General features: G+C 41.5%; 1 protein-coding gene across 1 annotated transcript in view; it reads right to left on the reverse strand.

Moving 5' to 3' along the window:
* Window positions 1-217: 217 nt before the first annotated feature.
* Pappa (pappalysin 1) overlaps window positions 218-24,326 on the reverse strand; it is a 231,629-nt gene continuing 207,520 nt past the window's right edge. Inside the window, exons 20-22 of the mRNA XM_038334912.1 lie at window positions 15,400-15,471; window positions 10,800-10,898; window positions 218-325 (exon numbers count right to left, since the gene is read on the reverse strand). Of these exons, the coding sequence (XP_038190840.1) occupies window positions 218-325; window positions 10,800-10,898; window positions 15,400-15,471 (279 nt within the window). The remainder of the gene's footprint in view (window positions 326-10,799; window positions 10,899-15,399; window positions 15,472-24,326) is intronic.

Genomic DNA, 24,326 nt, shown 5'->3' on the forward strand with positions numbered 1-24,326 from the left:
CTTAGTCTGTGGGATAGTATGCCATTCCATCAGTCAACATGGTGAGATTCAGTTCATTGCCCCACAGTTGGTCCTCCCTGGGTGAAATTAAAGGCAGACCGGTTGGGTGCTAAGGCTCCCTGGTGTGGAGAGGCCATTTCATTGAGCAGCAGACTGTGAAATCAATACCAGAGGGATGCGGGTCCTGGAGTTGGGAAATCTTGGACAACTCCTTTGTTTAGCCGTGACTATATCCCCGAAGGTCTTTCCGGCTGTGTTCTTGGGCTTCAGGGTCCCGACAGGCACAATCATCTTGTAGGTCACAGGACATAGGGAAGGGAGTGACCTGCAGAGAGAGACTGGAATGAGTCAGATGGTTTGGTTTAGCTTTCAGTGTGGTGGTAAAGAGCAAGAAGACAATCATAGATTTGAAACAGAGGTTCAAGGTCATGTCATGGTTCCACTTTCGTGAAGCACTAGGATAACCTTTTCTGCAGCACCAGGGTCACTTTCACAGCAGGCTGCATTTGGAGAGACAATTGCTATGGGTAATTCCCCTTTACAACTCTACACCAACTGCCCGTTTATCAATGATGAAATTGAAACCAGGAAAGGGACACTCGTTGCTGAAGGTAAGTGATCTGCTACTTAAAGTAAAACAAGCTACTTCTCTCTGTGCCTCGGAAATAACTGAGTAAGTCATAGGGGCTGAGTAACATGGGTAAATATCATTATGAGTGCTAATACAGCTTGTTAATACAGTTCTACTGTGGGAAAGAAAGCTAACAAAGGAAATTTGTGATTAATAAATTAAAATAAAAGATGTGAATATATCTTTTCAATGAACATAGCTCTCTGAACATACTGTATTTATGGTTTGGGGAGGCAAAAATAAAATCAAAAGAATGTATGAAACAAGTTTATATGACCTCTACAGAGCCTGAAGTCCCAAGTAAGAGGCATTTTACACAAAAGTTTTGAATTAAATTTTTTGTGAGAATCTTTCTTGGAAACAGAATTTAGCATAAGAAAAAACGAGAGGCCAAAGTTCCATTCCCACTCCACCCTGTCATGTGCTCTGTGACCTTGGCTGGCTGGCCTTTCTAGAAAGTGGTAGGAAAAGCCCAACAGAGCAAGTGTCTTCCCCATCCGGCAGATGATCTGTCTTCCCAAAGATTGCAGTGCACTCCCTGCTGAGTCCCAGCCTGAACTAACACAAGCCGATTTCACCGTATTGCATCATGACATTTGTTTGTAACTTTCCCCAGAGGGTCCCCCATCTGCGCGGATGGGTTTAATGACCTCATTCGCCTCCTGCCTAGGCAGGGTCTCCAAGTGCTCACTTTGTCTCTGAAAGCATCCTTGTCTTCCTTGTTCGTATATATTTGTAGACTAATTCTCTCCCCACTCCTCTCTCCTCTCTTAGCCTCCATACTAACAAGCTTTCTCAATCCTGAAATTTTTACAATAATTTAAATTGAAGTGTTAATCTTGGTCCCTCTCTCTCACTTATTTCCGGCATGACCTTGAACATGTGACAAGTTCTGGAGTCTTAGCACACTCATTCATTACGTAGGAACAATAGAAGTACATCCTTATGTTTCCTGACACTGTGATGAAGGATAAATAAAATAGCTCATGAAAAATACCTAATACAATGTTTGATAAATTAAGTGATCAATTATACAGACATATATTCATGGACACAGATTGCAGACACACTGATACAGCTCCCTCCCACCAATTCTTTGATACAGAACTAGAGGCAGGGTCAGTCTTGTTCATTATAGTTTCCTTAGAGCCTGAGCCACAGAAATAGCGAGTTGTTCTTTGTTTCCCCTGCCATGCCCTGCCCCCAATGCCTAAGACAGTTCTTTGTTTCACCTTTCAATTAAAAATACTTTACTTGGTGCCATGCTAGTCAGCTTCAGTCTTCTTTCTTTCAAGCACCCGCCTCTCAAATTACACCTGCTCTTCCTTCTTCAGGGCATTTACAGCCTAGCCGCTAAGGCAGTGGTTCTCAACCTGTGGGTCGCAACCTTTTTGGAGGTTGACTGACCCTTTCATAGAGGTCGTGTATCAGATATCCTGCATATCAGATATTTACGTTACGATTCATGACAGTAGCGAAATTAGAGTTATGAAGTGACAACAAAAATAATTTTACGGTTGGGGGTCACCACAACACGAGGAACTGTATTGAAGGTCCACAGCATGAGGAAGGCTGCTCTGCCCTGAGGGCTTGTTTGTGGAGAAAAAAATTTAAACATTCTCTCTAGAATCTACAGTATTCTTTCCTAGACTTATTTCTCATAGATTCCTCATCTTCAGTAGGAACATACATGTTAGAACTGGAAAAGACAGAGAGAAATTGCCTGTCCCAGGTGGAGAGACTGAGCCTAGATCAAAGGCAAACTCGAATAGCCGACTAGATGTGGAGAGTCCCATGCTGGCAGCCCAAAGGCCTGGTCCACACCTCCTTGATTCATGCTCACTGTGCAGTTTAAAGAAATTACCTCTCTGTCATGGTCCATAGTTTCACCATATATAAAACAGAGATTCAAACAGCAACAATGTTACATATGGCTATGAGGTTCATGCAAGAGAAAACACCCAGTATCCCTAAAAGAGGGCCCAATGTACAGGGTTTGCTCAATGAGGAATAAAATATGCTAAGTCAGGCTTTTCCCTTACATATCCACCATCTTGTCGGCCTCTCGTTCCTTCCCTCCTCCAGAGTCTGTCCCTGACCTGTCCGTCCTCCTGCCCCTTTCTTGGCCATACTCATGTTCTGCCTTTTAAAACATTCCAGTTAGCACTAATGTCTTCTTTAGATTCTCTGTGTAATTCTTTCCCACCAGGGCAACTTCACATATTGCACAGACAAGTATTTAACAAATTCTGTTTCATGGAAGAAAATTCAAACTCTTCGCCATAGGTCCAGGGCACAACACCATCTGAGCACTGTATGACTCTCAGCCTTCAGATGCCCCTTTTCTCCTTCACCTTCTGGGCTGTAACCCCTTAGAGTTTTTCAAATACTACAATTTTTAGTAGGATTTTTACATTGTAGCCTTTGTCCGTTCAGATTCCTGTGTCCTAATGTCTCTGCCACACGTCTTAGCTCAAGACGTCCTCGCCTTTCTCCTTGATCTTAGGAGAGCACACAACATTATATTTAACTCTTCCTGCACAGAATTGTTCTCACTTGGGTATCTGCTTGTTCTGGGAAGGAGGAGGGGCAACTGTTGAAGTGAATATTTGCTAAGTGATGGCCCCGAGTGGACTCATCCATTCGTGAATGCACAACAGACGTAGCCCAGCACAGGTCATGGAGGCCCCGTCATGGACACACTTTCTGATGACTTTGCACGGACCCCTCCTTTTCAGGACTTCAGTTTCCCTTATATAATACACACTGATATTTATGATTTAACAACCAATATGGCTGAAAATATTTCTCTGTACGGGAAAATAAGAAAGCAGAACCCTGCTCAAAAAAAGTTTGACATCATGATGTGTGTGTCTGTGTGTGTGTGTGTGTGTGTGTGTGTGTGTGAGAGAGAGAGAGAGAGAGAGAGAGAGAGAGAGAGAGAGAGAGAGAGAGAGAGAGAGAGAGAGGTTAATTCTGGGGCCTTATACATGCTAGGTAAACCCTCTCCCACTGAGTTGCTCATACCTCCTTCCTAGGAACTTGTAAAAGACTTTTCCCAACAAACTCTGCCTTTCCTGTTTCCTTCCCTACCCTCTTCAATTCTCTTAGCTTCTCCAAAGTTGCTGGCAGGCAGAACTCCAGCACTAGCTGATTCTCACACTGGTTTGGCTATGTTTGGATGAGATCTCTATGCTCCGTCCTACCAAGGTCATGGTGGAATACATTGCTTAGCCTTATTACAGGGGGTGGGGGCTTGCTTGGTCCTGCTCCACTTAGTATACAGACTTTGTTGACTCTCCAAGAGAGGCCTTACCTCTTCTGAGAAGTGGAGCGGGGGAGGTATGGCAAGAGTTGGTGGAAACAGAAGAAAGGGAGGAAGAAGGAACAGGGGCTAAATATGTAAAATTTTTAAAATTTAAATAAAAAATAAGAAAAAACAAAAAAGAGAGACATATCTGAAATCAAACAGTGAGAAATATGATTAGAATATGATTAAAGTCTGGAAGACATGGTCTCCAAACAGGAATCTTAAGTTTCACTGTGTTCTTTAAATACAAGTGTATTAATAAGACCATGGTAGAAGATTGAAATTTACTTGTAAGCTCCAAGTGAAAGACAGAAGCCTTCATAAAGTTTGTACAATGTTCTGATGAAGAATCAAAAAGTCAGCTCCTCTACAAACCAGCTCTGAGATCTTTGTCTCTGAAGGTGAACTGAGCCTGAGCTAATCTCAACCTGCATTATCTCATGCAGCGCTCCCAGCCGCCCTAATAAGGCAGCTATTCTTATTAGCCCCAGCTTATACCTTAGAGGAAACTAAGATGCGAAGAAGTGAGTCACTAGCTGGCACGAGGCCAGGAACATTCATCTGTGTTTACTATCATCTCTCAGTGCCACCCCAGACCCCTAAAAGACAAGAAGAGTAGGAGTCAGACTCATCTTACTGCAAAGAAAAAAATCTAGGTTTAGGGACAAGGAACACAGTCTGATACAGTAAAAGCTGTGAGCCTGATTTCCAGTCTCTGAATCCCTACTCAGCTTCTCTTCCAGGTGACTTGCCACAGAAATCTGCCACACACCATGGTGGCAAGATCAAATCACAATTGAAGATTCCCAGTAACCATGTAGCTATGCTGTCCCAAGCCAAGCTCTGCTAACAAGACTGGATCAATGACTCAAAGTAGGAATCTCTCCCTTTTCCTCCTGGCTAAAGAACAGTGTTCAGGCCTGAGTTTTCTCCATCTGGGTGAGCTACCTATGCTAACCCCTTCATCTATGGGTGTGAATGGCTCAGGAATGCAGCTTGGGCAAATATACCACAAAGCTCTGGCTGTAGGTCTTGTCTAGGGTTGGGAGACAGGCAAGGACTGGATTCTGACTCATAGTCATTGGAGAGGTAATAGAGAGTGCTCTCTCTCTCTCTCTCGCCCTCTCCCTCTCCCTCTCCCTCTCTCTCTCTCTCTCTCTCTCTCTCTCTCTCTCTCTCTCTCTCTCTCTCGTGTGTGTGTGTGTGTGTGTGTGTGTGTGTGTGTGTGTTGAGGAAATAAGAAGTATCCTGTGTTGACAGTCTGCAAGTTTTGGTTCTTCCACCCCTATGCTATGGTACTTTGGGTCAAACACTGTATCTTCCCACCTTCTTAGGGATTGTTTAGTGTCCTTGTTAAATCGTTAACAAGGCAAGTAGAAGACATGACACATATAAACACTATGTTTCTTGGGACTGGGGTGGATACAGCCAATCAATGTATAGAGTGTACAAGTTTGAGTAAAATATTCATGTTTATGAGTATTGTATTAACAGTGAGGAAATCTACTGGTAGAGATGGAAAGAGAACTTGGATTGGAGTTCTTGCCCTGTGATTGACTTAAGGTATACTCTCAAGAAAATCACTTCCTTTTCTGGGCTTTGGGATTTTTGTTTGTTTGTTTCAGTAAAATGAAGGCAATAAGAATCATATCTGGAGAGATTTTCCAGGAAAAAAAAATGTGGCACAATGTATTCCACAAAATCTGTGTTCATGAAATGATGGTGATAATGAACATGATGGTACAGGCCATGGTGATGGTTATATTGGTCATGACAATACCATCATTGATCGTGACATGGTGAAGATGGTGGAAGTGATAATATTGATAATAGTGACATTGAATATAACACCTTGAGACAGAAGAATTGAATTCATTCATAATAACAAATTGAAAGGGTTTTTTTTCTATGTCTGCTCCATATAAAAAGTCAGGGCCAATCTTGAACTGGAGGGAAATGGGGCACTTTTGATATCTGTGACCACTGGGTATGGAAGAATTGGGCTGATCTGCTTAGATGGGAACTTGTATTCTGCTGCTAATCCTTTACTTTTGGCATATATACCCTGCCTCCTAAGGAGCATTCTTGGCTCCTATAAGCTGATCCTGTGCTTGCAATACTTTCTGTGTTTCCCTATTACCTTTGTAGAATGATCAGACATACTTGCCTGAGTGGTTAAACCCTTATCCTTTTAGGCTTCTTTCTATTTCCTCTGTGCTTTGGTCTGGCTCTACAAAGGGAGATGTGACTTTCTTCCCCCTTCCCCTAAGTGATGACTGGGTCCTGGAATAGTCTGTGCCCTCTGCTAAGACAGTCTTCCTTCCTTTCCCCTGTGTCTGCTCCTTTCGTAAGCCATTCACGTGAGATCTGATGGATGTGTTATGTCTCATCTGCTATGTAGCCTCTTCTAGGAACCTTTGTTAACACTCTTTATTTGCTATGTTGTCACCAATACTTGCTGGAAGTATTTAGATATTTGTCCTCATGATCCTCTTATTATGGCTGAGCCCATGCCATTGTTGCGCAGGACTTATCACAGGATCTCTCCCACAGCAAGGGTTTTCATTTTACAGACGTCACATTTAGCCAAGTGGTACAGAGAAGCCTATCTAGAGTGTGTGGCTATGTATAAAGCAAGATACTTGCTATAAGGAGAGACACACAATGCTTTGACAATTCAGAAGCCTACTGAAAGATGGTCAGAAAGCTTAGTGTCTGGTGACATGTTTATCAAATGCTATAGATTTGTATCTCAGACCTGCTAGTTACTGGTTGGATGACCTTGACCTTTCTGAGTTTCATCAATTCCTACTATTGTTCTTGTGAAGTGAAATGACAGAGAAAAGCAGGTAACGGTTGACCCGTGTGTGACAGGGTCAACTGTCATAACCACTCACTAGGGCAGCTTGTCTAGTAGTAGGGGTTCTTATCCCACAGACGTCTGTGTCACCTTGTACTCTTACTTGACCTCCTAAGTCTTTTCTCTTTCTCAGCAGACAGTTGTGGAAAGACCATGCACAGAGTTTCCTGCCACCAGTCAGTGTGTAATAAGTCCTCAGCAGACACATTCTTGTGTTGGCAGCACCCCTGTGCTGTGGGTGAGTTTCTGAGTACCAGACTGGGCACTCAGAGAAAGGGACCCTGATGGAGGCCAAGGGTATGGGTGAGAAGTAGACATAATAGAAAAGGTCAGGATACCAATCCAAGAAAGCCTTTCCTGTCCACTAAGAGGTTACCTCCTGGGGAAGATGGAGACAGGGGCATAACTTTCTCCTCTTCCATGTAAACACAGAATAATCCCCAAGCTGGGCATCCTGGTATGGTAACGATACCTGGGCAAAGCTGTTTCTGGGATAGTCGCCTTCATCCACTACAGGGAGGTTCCCAAATTCATGTTCCCTTGCAGCCTGGGCTCACCATAAAACCTCTTCAGCCTACACTGGGAGGCACGAGAACAAAGCCCTGTTCACAGGTACTGTCACCTTCTGAGACTCCGCCTTGTGCAGAAGCAAGAACAGGACTTGTGTGTGAGTCAGACAAAACTGGATTTGAATTTGAACTTTGCCAACCACTGATCAAAGGAACTTGGGAAAGCCTCATAATTATTTGGAGCCCAAGTTATTTTGTCTATTCTATACAAAGATGGTTCAAGAAGTTGGAACTCATTTACAAGGTACATTGGGCAATTTAAATAGAAGGACCTGTGACATTAATGCAAGGTACTTTCCCTCTTCAATCTGGAATCTTAACTCTGAGAAGTATTAAGCACTGGCGAGCCTACAAAGTAACTATGACAACGTCACACACACCCTAAGAGAGTCATTTAGCATCTCTAGTCCATCCTTTTGGACATGGAGCACCACCATTCTGTCCCCAAACCATTAATAACGTCTCTCCTCCATCCTTAGGGAACTTGTCTCCCTGGAGTTTTGCACACCTCATCATCACGTTTTCACAAAGACACCTGAATGAACTGTCACTAGCTTCCTGCTCCTCATAGTCTCACAAGGTAGCAGCTGTGACCATCTGGCTCCTGCTGTGGGTACACAACCTCATCCAGAGAAGATGCTCAGTGGAAAGTCATCTCATTGGAAGATGACCATGCAATTCACTGCTCTATCCAGAAGGGTGGAATAGCACAAAGAAGATGTTAGTGGAAAATTCTTAGACTACATTTATATTGTAGGTGGACAAGAAAAGAAATGAGAGAAGAAAAGATCAGGGAATATATTCAAGATCATCACAGAGCTGCTAAGGACTCCTTAGTGAAGAAACACTGCCTAAGTAAGGAAGGGCTCAGCAGTCTGAAGTTATTGCAGAAGCACCTAACTCAGGAACAGAGAGCCAAATAATGGCTGACATACACATATGCGTGTACACACACACACACACACACACACACACACACATACACACACACACACTGGAAATAAGCTACTAATAAGCTACTATAACAACTTGGAATCTGCACCTGAACTTCAGTCACATTATTTCATCTCCCCACAAAATAGTCTGTTAAAAAAAATTAACATGCTTAGGAAGGCTCCTAAGTAAACTTAGTTTTTTTAATATTTTAGTTTATAAATTACAGTAGTATAAAAAGTATGATAATCAGAGGCACTTTCTGACCAATTTGTGAGGCCACACAGGGCTGTAATTCTACAGAAACTTCTATTTGAAATAAAAATGACGTCCTCCACTCATTTTCAACACAACAGACCACTCTGATTAGGGAAAATATGAATTACAATAGATTATATTCATTGGGAAGCAACTATCAAGAATGTTAAAAATGCTTATACCTTCAACCCTACGAATGATTTTGTAAAGGAACAATAAGAGTTCTGAAAGTATTTATGTGTATGAAAAAATAACTGGAAAGTTCAAGACAAGAGTTGAAGTAAGTGGTTATATAGCACAGATGCTGTGCATCGCAACTGACTATGAACAATAACGGCAAATAATGACCTGAAGTGTAGGCCATTTATATGTATAAATGTTCTTGTGCTAAGTCAGCAGACATTAGATTCTTAACTGGGAATGCACTGGCTCCTAGATTTGCATAGCTTTATAATTACAAAATACATAAAAGAAAACACACCAAAATGGGACTGTTATTTTTTCAGTGGTATAACCACTGGCAAGTTGCCTTTGCTCTAGTAAATAACCCCCACCTAATTTCAGGCAAGAAACCCTGATTAAATCGGTGGGTCAGACACAAAAAGAAGGCAAGACATTAGGATCTGGACCAGTTCAGAAGGAGATTTTCAATAGGTGAGGAAGGTGTGAGAGGAGAATGAGGAGTAAAAGTTATTAGAATCATTATAAAATGTATGAAACAGTCAAACAAAAATTATTCAAGATAAAAGCAACCATGATTTTCTTCAGGCTGGAAGAAAATAAGTATGTTCTTCTGTTCCTTTCTTTCTAGATTTCCCAAAGAGTAAAATATATATTGTTTCATTTTTAGGATAAAGTTTGTTAACAGGAAATTGATTGTATTCTCTTATATTAAGCATAAAATATGTTTTAGTAAAAGCACAAAACCAAAACCACAATAGGTCAGGCATTTTGTGAAAATGCCCACTCGGGGCTGACTGGACTCCAGAAAATCTGTAAAAGGACTCTTATGTGTCAGCCGTTAACAGTTCTTTGATTTGACTGTGTTCCCATTTATCCCTGCAACATGAGGCAAGCATGCTTCTTAAAGCAACTAACTTTCTTAAGGGCATTGCAGTATCAGAGGGTTTAGGTTGGGAGCCAGGCACCTTGTGTCATTTCCTCTGCTGTGTGGCACAAAGCATCCCTCCTCTGGTCACAGTGTCCTATTAGTGGAACGAGAAGGCTGTGTGGATAATCATCAAGCACTCATCTGTCACTAAGATTCTTTTCTTTTCCTCTACTAGTAACTCAGACCCCAGTTCTTTATAATGAAATATTTGAGCAAATCATCTCTGAGATTGAAAGACCTTTTGTCTCAGAGGGTAGAAAGCTGCAGACACTGAGGTGTTTCCTATGGCACATTTGCTGTGTGAATGCTTTTCACTGCAGGGTGCCCAGATTGCTTACCCCACTCTCAACTGGAGTCCCAAATTCTAGTCTTAGCTCTTCTCAGGAAGCTAGAAGAGGTAAGGACTCATTGAGGTGGCTGATGAATATCTCACTCCAATGCTCTATTTTACTACAAATATTTGAAACATTGTGGTGTGTGTGTGTGTGTGTGTGTGTGTGTGTGTGTGTGTGTGTGTGTTGTAATGCCAGAGGAACAAAATGACACCACCATAAACCCTCTCCACACACATAGACTAGGCCCTTCATACACTTCCAATCCCACAGGTAAAAACCATAAGCACATAGTAGAGAGTTCCAAGGTTGTTGATGTCCTAGTAGGCAGTATCCTGTGCTTTCTTCCCCTCTGCTTTGGATGTATCTCTTAGAATATATATCTCTCTAGGATTTGTAAGCTTGTCTCTTGCTTCAAACACCCTTGCCCTTAGCACCTCCCTACTCGTTTCCTTGCTGTTGTGATGTAACTCCTCTTCACTATGCAGGGTCTTCTCCACCCAGGCTCTTCTCTCCAGTCTGTTCGTAAAGTGCACATTGCTCTTTTATGCATCTGCTTCTACATGGAACACTACCCTTTGAAGGTACCTCTGCAAAGACCTTCCAGCATCCAGCATCCAGCAAATGACAGTAGCTTCACTCTTAACTAAAGGAATAAAATCTAGAGGAACGGTAAGCCTGAAGATAGACGCTAAGCAAGTCACGGCAGCAAGGCATCGAGCATGGAGAAGAGACTTTGGTCAGCAGGGTAGAGGCACAAAGCTGGCAGGAACAAGAAGGCTAATGTTGGCATACCTTTTTGGTCTTGACTGTGGAAGTGCAACAGTCCCCACCATCATAGTTGCAGAAGGCGCGGTTGTTGATGGCATCACAATAATTGTCTCCCATGAATGGCTACAAAGGGAAGAGAAACAGGAAGGGAAAAAAGCTTTGTTACTGTCTGACATAAATGGGGAGTGCCCTCAGCTCTTCGCTGAGGCCTCTTTGATTGCCTGGCAGTTTCTCTTCTTACAAACCAGCATCAGCCAATTGACTGTCAGTCCCCAAATCCCATTTGGGTACATTTTTATTTTTACCATTTATAAACACTTTTATGGTCATATTTTCCCTGCTGGAGTATGATTATGCTGAGAAGCATATTTTGTTTGCTGTAGTATGAAAAATAAAACATAAAATATACCCCTTCTCTCTTTCTGAATTAGAAGGTACAATTTACTTCAAGACATGATAAGATAATTTGCATTTCTGGCTTTATATTTCTTTAATTTTGTAAATTGTGTACATACAAATTAGGAATCTGGGTGTAAACTATCATAATTGCAAATATAAAAATTACAGATTATTAAGGGTTAGGATGGAGAATGTGTGTATTAATAGTGTCCTTCCTAACAGGAACACAGATAAACACAGTGTCTGAAGCCTTGGCAGGTCTCTTTTTAGTCTTTCTCTAAACATATGAGGTCAGCATGATTGTTTTCACTCCATAGGACCACACCTGGAGAGTAGGGTAACAAAATGACTTCATCAAAATCAAACTGGCAAGAAATGAAAAAAATTGTAATCTAAACTCATTTGCTTCTGTGTTTCCCCAATTCCCCTATCTATTCTATGATGTTCCAGTTCACAATAATTTATTTTCTTCAATGAGTTCTGTAAACCTTGTGTTATTCCACAAATGAGGGAAAACAGAATGAAATTGTTGCTAATCTGAATCCTGGGGATCTGAGGAAATTCCAGGAGTCTCTTTGATGACACCAGTGTGTGGGGGGGCACTCCAGTTTTCAATATGGTATGCTGTGTCTGTGTGTCTCTAATATTAGCAAACATGAGCACTGTTCATCTGCTTCTCCAAATTTCCTAGAAAGCTTTGTAAAGGTACTGGTGTGGGAAGGACATCATCTTTTGTCCTAGTCTCATCCCAGGACACTGTGAGTCACCTGCTACCACCCTTCCTTTCCACCTTTGCTGACTCTAAGGCGAACCAAGTTCACAAGGAGTCTAAGCTGTGTTGCATGACTGGCCTTTGTATCCATACAGCATTTGTGCCTGCCATTCTTCATGCCAAATTGGGGTACAGATGAGGGCAGGACGGAGGGAGTAAAAGGGAGGGAGGGAGTGAAGAAGGGAGAGGGAGAGGGAGGAAGGGAGAGTAAGAGAGAGAGAGGTGGGGCTACAAATTGAGGAATGAGTCTGTCATGTAAGTTCTATGGTAAGCACATCACTACAGTTACATTCAACAGCAGAGTGTAAGCCCTTTGCAATTGAGTTCTTCCTCATAGTATGTGTGTACAGATTTATAAAGGTGAATCATAGTCCCTTCCTGAGAAAACTGTGTTGGAAAAGGAGTAGTTGGCTTTTTCATGTGGTCTCTTCCTGAGGGCTCCTTTCCTGTAGCCATACTAGTTAATCTATCCACCCATCCATCCATTCATTCATCCACTCTTCCATCTATCCATCTACCCTATCCATCTAGATTTTATCTGTGAAGGAAAAGGTCTTTAATCAAATAGTCACTCAGTGCTATTATAGTAAATAAAGTATCTGATCTTGTCTAAGATTGCTCAATAAAAAGGTCCTTGGAGAAATGGCAATTAAGACATTTAAGTGGAGATCACAGTCATAAATAGGAGTTACTAGGTGTGAGTAGAGGGAAAATTTTAGGGATAGGAGACAGCATGGAAAAGCTTGCTGTGTAGAGATTTATCCTATGTCCAGTTAATCCTCTGAATAATAGGGCATTCAGACAAACAAATTCCATCCTTTTTGATATAGCTCAAAAATCATCTTGACTCAAACTTAAAACTATTAAAAACTACTTAAACTATTTCTAGTGGCCCCTGAATGCTCTATGCTTCCACAGCTCCTTGTTCTCATTTTAAATACAGTTTGGTTCATAATCTTAGATTTTCATCTTTGCGTTCTTTGGTATCACTGTAAGCTTTCCACAGACTAGATGTATATCTTCTGGTTTTGTGCCCTGAATTTCCTACGAAGATATCTTGTAACTTATGCAAATATTTATCAAATATATAATCAGCAAATATTTAGTAAAATGATTAATGAAATGATAGCTATTGGGTGGGTATATAAGGGACAAAAGATACCATAGGTGACTGTGACAGGTGACACAGCTGCTATATTAACTTGCATGAAACTATGTATACCCAGAACTTTAGATAGTGACTGATCACATAATGAGCATATAATTGACTGGGACACAGTTTTGAACAGAAAGATGAGACTTGGACATCCATTCTAGAAAACATATTGACTTCCTTTGGACACTTGGAAATTGATAGCTCATTCCTGGTCCCAGCATTTATTTTTCTTCTGAGCATCCTTCTATCTCTCGATAAGACACAGATTCTAAACTAAGAAGAGCAGATGAGAATGAGAGTCACCTGCAGGGGTAAAAGCGATAAGCATCACTGTCAGGGTTCAGTGCTCGGCAGGGACAGAGGGTCTCTTGGCTTCAATGCTGAGTCAAAGGAGGAATCAAATTCTGCTGTCACACTGAATGGCCAGACTGCCACCTCAGCAAAGTGAATACTCAGGTAACTCAAGATGCCTTTTCCCAAAACACAGCACTGATCCACAGAAATGGACAGAAGCAAACTGTGGCATGACCATGGCCATATTTTGCTATTATGACTGAAGCTGGAAAGAAGGTGAGTCCTTAAAGGCTACGGTGCTGCCTGTCCTGAGACAATACACTAGCTACAGTGAAAGAAATGCAAGACCCTATTTTTTTTTTTTTTTTTTTGGTTTTTCGAGACAGGGTTTCCCTGTAGTGCAAGACCCTATTGCTTTATGGCACTTATAGGAAGCGGTTATGAGCAGGTAACAGACAAAAGAGAAGAAAAAACTGCAGATTGGCAGTCCAAAAATCTGGGCTCATGTTTTGACTCTGGTTATCATTCTGTACAAACAGAGCACCCCAACCATTTCTGACCCTAATTTCCTGTTCATACTGTGAACAGGTTGAACTAGGGCATGTTAAGAGCATCCTAAGTTTGGGAATTCCATCAATTCTCCAGAAGACATTTGCTTGAATCTGTTTCCCCATCCTTTAGAAATGATTGGGTTTAGACAACATCTTTATGTAGGACATTTCTAGTCCACACAGTTTTTTAAGGACATGAATGAGGTCCTCTAGCACAGTCTCTTTGGTGGACTGTTGAGAATAAAGGGCTTTGATACCTATCTGGAAGTGGTTGTAACTCCATCTGAGAAGAATAGGGGCACATATTTCTTTCCATGCATTTGTAGGGATGCTGCGTTGCATCCTTTCAGGAAGTGACAAGGATTGAAGTGGAGAAATAGCTCTGGTTTCTGCAAAAACTTTTCCTTGAGAAAACAGCTGTAACGCAAGAATCTACCTACTGAGTCCATCACCAAAGTGTCACTGATAGAGAGAGAGCTTTCCATCATTCTAAGCCCAGGGAATGGTTTAATTGGGAAATCAACAACTTTGAGGGTCAGAAAAAAACTTCCACTTAAATTCAATGGTTCAGTCAAAACAGTTCAGATTAGTGCTGGAACTGAAGACATAGCAAATAACCAATGGGTGGCAAACAGACAGAATTCATCTACAAGTAATGATTATTATGGAAATTAAAAGAAAAATTACCTCATGCAGTAGTATAAAGGCTAAATGTTCTATTGCTATTAAAATAGCTGCTATGTTATTTATGTTACATAAATATGACTTATGCTGCCTTATATTCCTGTATTGTGTTGCCATGTATACATATATGCATATGGAGAAGGGAAACACGCATATGCTTGCATGTGTGTAAAAGCCTGATGTTGGTGTCAGGTGGTTTCTTAATTTCTTCTCTGTCTTATTTGTTGAGCCAGGATCTCTTACTACACATGAAGCTCACTGTACTGCGTTACTGGGCTGGCTGGCTGTAGAGCTGTGGGGATGCGCTTGGCTCTACTCCCTCAAGCTCACTGTACCGTGTGGCTAGACTGGCTTGTTCAGAGCTTTGAGACTGCTCCTGCTCTACCTCCGTGAGGCTGAGATTATAAGTATACACCATAATGTCTGCTTTTTCCAGTGTGAGTGCTGGATGTGGACATAAGTCCACATGCTTACTCAGCAATCGTGTCTCTGAGCATCTTCTTAACCCCTGTGTTCCAATAACATTAGGGTACAGGATTTGCAGAAAGAAACTCCTGGCTCAAACTCTCAGCACTGTTTTATCCTGACTTTCTTCTTGTTTCCAGTATGTTTCTATTGCTCTGTGGATTCTGTCATCTGTATAATATGATGATACTTCTGCGTCAGAAGTAAAAACCATATTAATGCATTATGCGGAGCTTAGTAGGTTTAGTAAACCATAACCATCAAAAGCAAATGTAGGAAGTGCTTGTTTGAAGTGTCACTCACCTCACAGCCTTTGACACAGTGGATCAGCGCAGGGTGGGGATACCACTGGAGACCAGCAGTGCAGACGATCCTCTGCAGAGAGATGGAGAGAGAAGGATCAGGTGGGTTTGGGCTGGGGAGGGAATCAACGTTTTGCTGGCACCACATTAAATCACCTCACCACTTTTGGACTATCCAAGTCCTGACCTCACTCTGGTATTTACCTGAAGATGTTGCCCAGGAATTTGCAATAACAGGGGCCTGAAGATTAAAACAATATTTGTGATCATTGTATGTGTTATGGTTCTTTATTTCCCTGGCAGGAATAATGGCTGAAGACAAGCAGAATTATGGAGAAGAAAGCAAGAGCAGAAAAACCTTTTTTGTAGCTATAGAGAGTAGAAAGATGTGAGAAACGTATGGAATAAAGTTTCGCCCAGTAGAAGCTCCTTCTGCAAGTCCAAGTGGAGTATCACTTAAAATCAGATGGCTGTAGAAGTCCACTGAGGGAAGACTCCTCAGCCCTGTCTGCATTTATTAAATCAGAGTCTCTGAAGACAGAGACTGTGCCTCTGCCTCTGAAGAGCAAGTGTCTCCACTGCTGATGCACACTCCAGTCTGAGAGCAGTGGGGCTGCTGAAGGAATGGGCTAGCCTCTGGAACGGAGGGAGCTTTAGGAAAGAAAAGGCCTTCTTGCCGTCATGTTCTGCCAATGTCGCACGAGCCTGCTGACAACTCCCTGATGCTGTACACTCTTGTTGTCTAGAGAATTGGCTCTTCGTTACTGAAATACTCTTCATGGGTGCTCTAAACATCTCCCTTCTTTCACAGTTCTTCTCATAACCACCTCAGTGGAACACACACACACACACACACACACAGTGTACTCTTCTAGTACTAACAGTACTTCTCATACCCATGTCAGCAGAACACACATACACACGCGCACACACATACACACACACACAGTATACTCTTTTAGTACTAATAGTTACAATGATGATAATAACAGCAAAGATATATTGAGTGCATTCTTCATGTATTGCTGTGTTTATTTATTGCTAGCATGCTGTGTGGTAGGCATTCATCTTGGGTCATCGTAGTATAAACTCCCTAAGCTCCATAGCTGTTAAGTGAGCAAACCAGGATTTGAAAACCAATTGCTCCAAAATGGATTAAAGTTAACTTATTACATAAAATCCAAGGTGACAATATGTCTTAACATTGATAAACAATGAAAGATAGACAAAACCAAGAAGGTGACATGGTTTGTCAAATAGAATAATCATCAAACTCCTAAAGATTCCTTTTAGACTTCCCATAGAGACCTTTCTCTTCATCCTGAATTACAAATTTTTTCTTTAGGAAAGTGAAATAGCATATGCTTGGGTATGCAGCAAGAGGTAGCTATGTCAGGGGCCAGTCGTGGAGGTCTGGAAATATATGTATGGGTAGGGATTGCTCTGCTGGCTGAGTGCCAGTTGATTAATTTAATTAAGAAACAAACAGTCACATGGGCCAGAGAGTGGGAAATGCATGTGACCATCCTATCCTCTCCCTGAGGGCAGACTTCTTCAGGAGCCAAAGTGTAATTAGTTTCTTGGCAAGCTTCTGACAGAAAAAAATCACATGACCCCAGCCTAAGACTAAGAAGGGTGACTTTCTTCTCCTTCTGCCGTGTTTCAGCTTCATGGGTTGGATCTCCTTGCCTGAGACCATGCCTGGAACTCATAGAATATTCAACAAGTAGATTTTTTAATAAAGGAAAGGATCCATTTCAAATGGATCATTTTATTCAATGAACAATATTTTCTTCACATGCCTTCCTTACCTCTTGAGTGTATGAAGAATATTAGTGAGATTAATGATAATGTTAATTAATAAAAAATATTAACATTAATAATTAGTGATATTGGTGATAATAATTAATATAGCATAGACTGAGCTATAGCCCCATGTCTCTATTGATTAGTGAAGTCATAGGATTTTGCCACACCCACCCTCTTTTCTAAGAAAGAGTCTTATCATATAGCCCAGGCTGACTTAAATTCAAGGTACTCCTGCCTCAACTTTCTGAGTTTTGGTGTTCCTCCTGCAGCACCAGGGCAAGCATGGAATTTGAAGTAGAACATGTATGCTGCTATCTTAACTTGCACTGCTTATAAAGTTTTGCTATGAAGTGGGGTACTACATATATGAAATGGGTCCTTAAAAAATCCCAGGCTCGCTATAATGACAGATTAAGATAAACAAATACTAAGAATGGGTTCTAGGACAAAGCATTAACTTCCGGAGAGTGGTTCCAGGTCTCTGGTGCCTCTGTCTGCATCAGAGGCAAGCAGGGAGTCCATCTAAAGGAGAGCATTGGAATGGATATCAGTGCTCTCCACTGCTTCCCAATCATGGGGCCAAAGTGGATAAGTCAACATGCTTCCCTTCTCTGAGGAAGTTTACACGACAGTCCTCTCTGAAGCCAAAAGTTTGTTGACATCCCAAACCCAGGGATATTGGAGAGTATTTATTAAAGGTTGAAGAAGAAGAAAACACCAAGGAAATCCACCAGGCATTTAGTACCTGTGCTGCCCTGGCTTATTTGAGAGCTAATTTAGTCCTCCTATAAGAGTGTGTTGGTGTGACTGTACAAGGTTCTGTCCACTGGGGTTTATCTGATGTGTGCTCAGAAAAAGAACTTTTGTGCTATCTGCATGAACGTATTTATCTTTCCAAGCTTTTGGACTTTCCACTGCTACTCAAGGCTGCACATCCACCTGTTTGCCACAGAGCCGCTCTGTGTGCCAGTGAGACCAAGAATGGAGACTGGCAGAGAGAGTGCGAGCAGAGGTCAAGCTGCGTGCACCATGAATGGGGAGAACCTGCGAGGGCCCTCAAATGCCAGCCTTGTTCTTCTCAACGTCAGTGAGACACCCGACCCAACTAGAGTCTTTCATATCAGGTCTTATAAGAGGGCTTTCATTTTCTGCTTTGGGATGGGAAAAGATTGAACTTTATTTTCTTCAAGAATGAAATTGACTTCATCACAAATCAACAGGACCAGAAGTGCAACCAACAAAAGCTTTTAGGTTTAATTCCTGCTAAGCAGCTTATGTGGTTTTAAAACAGGATTGATTCATGAATTATCTGACATATCAATGAACTATTCATTAGTAAGTTAATTATTTACTGGACTATTGGGAAGTAGTAAAAACTTTGGAGACAAGTCTTGATTTGAGGAAGCAGAGGCTAGGGCATGACCTCAGAGGGTCTTTCTTTTGCCCTTGCATCCTCCTTCATTTCACTCTGCCCACTGTGTGATCAGGAACAAAGTTTTGAGACATCAGATATCCTCATCATGGTATGTATGTGTGTGTGTGTGTATTATAGTATATATATATACTATAGCATGATGTATATAATACAGTATTTATATATACATATATAATATACTATAACACAGAGGGTTCAGAAGGTCTTTAGTCAAGTTAGTCAAGTTTCCATGGACCGAAGCCTTCAAATCTATAAGCAAAAGTAAATATTTCCCCCTATAAGTTTTTCACAGTAACAAAAACTGAATAATATATCTATCCATCATCCCTAGCAATCAATATTCACCCTTACAGCATCACTACCACCACCACCATCATAATCACCATGAAAAGATTAGTGGAGTCACTAAGAACTCATTCACCACCATCACCATCAGCCTTGTCCTCAGAACAAAACCCTCTCCTAAGTGAAAACACTCCAAGCACTGCACCCACAATATCTCACCGATATATCACAAATCTGAGAAAACTATTATTTTGACTCTGGAAGCTGAGACAATTTGAAATTAAATTGTTCAAATCACATACATATGCAGTTTTCATCAACAAGTAAACCTACTTCTGTCTTATACCAAGGGCTAGACTTCAAACTCTATACTCTTCAAAGTTTCATAACCCCTAAAATTATGTCAATAAAGTATCTTCCTCTTTTGACTGAGGAGAAGATCCAAGGTTTGGAAAGGTGGAAAGGCTGTGAGGCAAATGTAGAAGGAACAGAGTGTTCTAAAGATAAAGGCCAGAAACCAAAGACAACAAAAAAAGCAGAACCAAGGACATGTGTGAAAGACCCTTACAAGGTCTTCCTCATCTCAGGGCTAAGATCTTTCTCCTGGATTCCTTCTCAGACAACTTCTCCTGTTTCCTTGATTTGCAGGACCTTCCAGGAGTGAATCTTATCAACTAGTGCTATTGTTTACATCTTCTGTTATCAGTCACTGTGCCTTCATCTGTATCCCTAAAGTTTAAAGAATACATGCAGTTGGAAACACAAGACTGACACGTATTAAATGTCTGAAGGAATAAACCATCAGTCTTATGAATGGATATGTTAATGAGGCAATGAGTGAATGGGAAGTCAAGAGATGGTGGATGCATTTCTCCTTATATGGCTTCCCATTCAGGGATCTTAGTATTTTCATCTTTGTATCAGGTAGGCTAAACTTACTAATCACCTCTGACTTTAAGACCCAGGCAGGGTTTCCCACCATGCTTCTTTCATTCTTAGAGGAAATAAATTCCTTTGTCTGCATGTATTACATAGTTTTATTTTCAGATGTGCACCTTGCATGTGCTGCAGAATGGAACTACTGTAGCTAATCCAACCACATTGCTTACATAAGTTGGGCAATGGCAATGTTTTTAACTATAAACTCAGTCTGTAAGATGATGACAACATTTATCTTACTGGGGTATAATGGAGACAAATGATGTAGATGATAGTACAATAACAAACTACATAATATTATACTTAGTCCATAAATGGTAATTTTTCTTTCCTTAGTTTCCTTCCTTTTCTTTTTTCTATTCCTCTCTTTCTTCTCTCCATTCCTTTTCCGAAAGTAATTGTAAAGGCCAAAGGCTCAGTCACCTGGAGTGATTAGATACTTGTGAGGACAGGAGATACATCTTTGATTGTATGACATTCCTGGGAGGTCTAGCAAGGGGTGGTGTACACTGGAGACCCTTGTCAAGATGGGATGGGGAAGAATCTCCCTTAATTCTAGATAAAACATTGTAGGCCAGCAGCTTATGGCTGTACAAGCCACAGAAATGCTTGTGTTGGCATACTAGTACTTTAGAAAGTAGCAATTAGTTGCCAATATTCAAAGTAAAGAGGGGGAATATTTCAACATGAACAAAACTCCAGATTTATTACACACACACACACACACAAATGTGGCCACATGATACCATATTTCCACATTGCTGTGTTTGGCTAGAACCAACCCCAATCTGAAAAAAGTTTTTAAAAATAAAAAACAATGTCAGTGGGGCATGGTAGGAGGCTAGTCGGATGATTACTGGGTAATGTGCTTGCTCTAAGAAACTGACAACCGAGTTCTATCTTCAAAGCCTGTATTAAGGTGGACGGAGAGAACAGAGTTCACAACATTGTTTTCTGACTTTCACAAACACATGTTGACACATGCCACACATATACATCATACAAATTTTTATGATGACAATTATGTTTTTCATACTTCCTGTAATTACTAGCATTTCTTACAGCAAATCCAATACCAAGCTAGAGGCATTTCCATCTATCATTGAGTGTGAATCACCTCACTCTTTCAATTAGAGGAAGAGTCTGCCAGACTTCTGTCTCTGAAGAGTCTATGGTATTTGTGACAAGGGTTATTGAAAAAGGAAAAGAGCCCTAAAAGAAGAAAACCATAGTCCTATTCTTCATAGAAAGTAAAATATGCTCATGAATGGAACTCATAAGACTATGATTCCAAATAAGTTTAAAGATAAGTACCACTAATGAATACTGATACCTAAATGCTGGTTGTCTTGGTGATAGAGACATTACTTTGCCAGGGGAACGGATGGTCTCATGGCTATCTGAAAAGTTTCACATTTTGATATAGTAGTGGTTTCATGAACTTAACAAGCCTTGTGCTTGATAGAAGCATCTGATTTCACATCAAGAAAGACGAAGGTACTTTCACCGCACTAGGTTTTCCTCTATGTTGGGCAGATGCATGAGTATCTGTTGCATTTTTGCAGTCTTTTGAGTTTCTGCACTGTCTAATAAACAGTCCCTATTTCAAAATTAATATGCTTCTGTGTGTAAAATAACATACAGAACAATACATTCACCTAGCACCCCCATCCATCCCACCTGCCTGGTTCTATGTGCTTTTGAACTTTGAGCACATGACCAGTGCCTAGATCTCATTTCAATAATAGGAAAATTGTAGCCTAGAAAAACAATAACATTTGTCCCAGAACATGAAACAGAAGGGTAAATTACCAAGTTTTATTAGTTATTTTTCTCCTGTCTGTGACAAGATGCCTAACTGAAGTAAACTTAAGGGACTATTTACTGTTTACTATTGCACAAGGGCTGCAAGAGATGCAGAGGGTCACAAGTACTTGTGTCTTTCCAACTTGGTAGTCAGGGATGGGCACTGAGAAACCTTGATATTCTATAAAGGAGAGTTTACACCGGAGATATTGGTCCCATTTGTCTCTGTGTGCATGTGTGTACACATGCCTATAAACCTTCTTATTAAGGGTTTGCTAGCACATCCCTTGCAAGAAATCAATAAACTCCTTGCCTTTGTTGTTATTCTATATTCCGTAGGGGCTGCAGAGGTGGTTAAATAAATCGGGTGAGGGCCTTCTCTGAGATTTCATTTTCTCCCCTGAAACAATAGAAGTCTAAATCCATATACTTCATAGGGATGCATATGCACGAGTGGGGTGGGAGGCTTTAAGTGGGTATAAGGCAGTAGTGTATGGGAATGTATACATGGGGATACAGCAGGTATGCATTAAATGTTGGTCTGTCATACTCTTGCCCTAAAGCAAAGGTGGCTAAGTGGGAGCAGAGCGACATTCCTCACCATCATCCTCACTTTGGGGAATGGAGTCATTTCTTAGAAAAGCCACCCAAAGCCTCCCTGGGCCTGAAAAGAAGCCTGGGCCTGCGCCAGTCTTCTTTCTGAAACTTTCACTGCTCAGGGGCAAGGAGCAGCAGAGGCCAGCTTTGCTGCCTTATTCCTGAAAGTCATCAATCTATGCCCTTCGCCCCCTCCCTTTCCTTGCATTTTTTTTCTTCATGTATAATGAAGCCTCTAGAGACTGATGGATGTCTGAAACTCGTTACGGTTCTCTTGGTAGTTCAGCATCAATAAAAGCAGGCAAGCCAGGGGAGAGGGTGGAGACTGTGACCGGCAAGCTGGTGGGCAACTCAAGGAGGGGCAGTTACTGAGCTTCCAAATCCCTGGATTTACTTCACTATGAATTGCAACTCACCTAAACCCTTTAGTGCCAAGATTTCAGAGAGGAAAATATAAGAGCTGAGCCAAGCCAAGAAGACCTTTGGTACTAACATGGCAGGGAAGTCTCTAGTATGGGGTGATGCTCCTCTGTTAAAAGGGAGCATGTGGGAGGTAGTGGGGTGGGGAAGAGGTGAGAGATGCTACCAATCTGAAGTCCTGCCTTGCTATGTGACTTTGATCTGTTTCTCAGACTACAGTCCTCCGTTTCTCTAGCCCAGACTCAGTGGTTTAGGCTGAGTGGCCTCCAACTGACTGGGGAGTCTTACATGCAAACAGCAAACAGGCTCTACGGCTAATGTTGCGTGTGTTCCGTTAAGTCATGAACACTGAGACGTTAGAGAGAATCCCTTTATTGATTTGGCTAAGAATGGGTAATATAGCAGAGGAGCAACCTGAGGTTAGAGAATGAGCAAACATTTATATATATATATATATATATATATATATATATATATATATATATATATATATATTCATATATATATATATATATATATATATATGAGAGAGAGAGAGAGAGAGAGAGAGAGGGAGAGAGAGAGAGAGAGACTGGGGTGAGGCAAGTGTAAGAGGAGAGGCCGAACCTGATGAAAGAGATGGCTAAAGAAATAGAAACAGTGTTTAAAAGCAGAAACAGGATTAAGACAAAAGTAAAGGCAGGGAAGGGAGGAGCAGAGATAGAGGCAGGGGAAGGAGGGAAGGTGGACACTGGCACTAGGCACCTGAGGGGCCGGGGCAAGTCCCCAAGCCTAGAGTGCTGAGTAAGCCCTTGAAGAAACTATCCCCTCAGCTCATTTAAGAAACAGGACACCTTGTATCAGGTTCTACCAAGCTATCTGGATCTCCATCTGCAGGAGGCAGACAGACAGCGGCTCCCAGAATCCCAGCAGCAAGGCTACTGGCTAGAGATACAGCTGAGACTTCCCTGCCCACCCTCTGCTCCTGTTTCCCCATTTGCTTCTTCAAGAAGAGTCAGTGCTCAAATGGACCCATGGAAACCTCAAAACTGTACTCTCTTGGAATATGAGAGTGGGGTCCCAAGTAATCTTTGCAGCCCTCAACTGGTCAGGTCACATGAAAAACCAATGGCTATCCTCAAGGTCAACTTGGTAGTGATACCACACATGGACATCTACCATCATCTGGCCACAAGCCAGACACCCCCTCCCAATACCATAGGAAGCTTAGAGGAGCATCAGGTCTGATCTCTCTGGGACCCCTGAGATAGCAGTATCCATGAGTACAGACTATGGGCTAAGGTTCAAGTCATGCTGTATGCAGAGCTCCAAGTGCCTGAATACTGTGTGCACTCCATAAGCATCAGACAGCACTAGTTCACTCTCCTGAATATCCCATTTTCATTGTGTTCTACTGAATAAATAACGCATGGAGAAAGATGGAAGAGATTGAGGCAGCATACAGTACAATTACAAGGAAGGTGCTAGAGATGAAAAAGAGCCCTGTTCTACGGAGTATGGGCTACACAGGCAGACACTAGACACTAGGCTGGGACCCAGCTCTGTGCCCTCAACCTATGTGTGCTGGCCTCATTTTCCCCACAAATATTTTAGGCACTTGTTGAGGAAAAATACAAGGTTTTTAGGAAAGAAGCTGA

Source organism: Arvicola amphibius, chromosome 6, assembly GCF_903992535.2.
Source record: "Arvicola amphibius chromosome 6, mArvAmp1.2, whole genome shotgun sequence".
In the NCBI taxonomy this organism is placed as follows: domain Eukaryota; kingdom Metazoa; phylum Chordata; class Mammalia; order Rodentia; family Cricetidae; genus Arvicola; species Arvicola amphibius.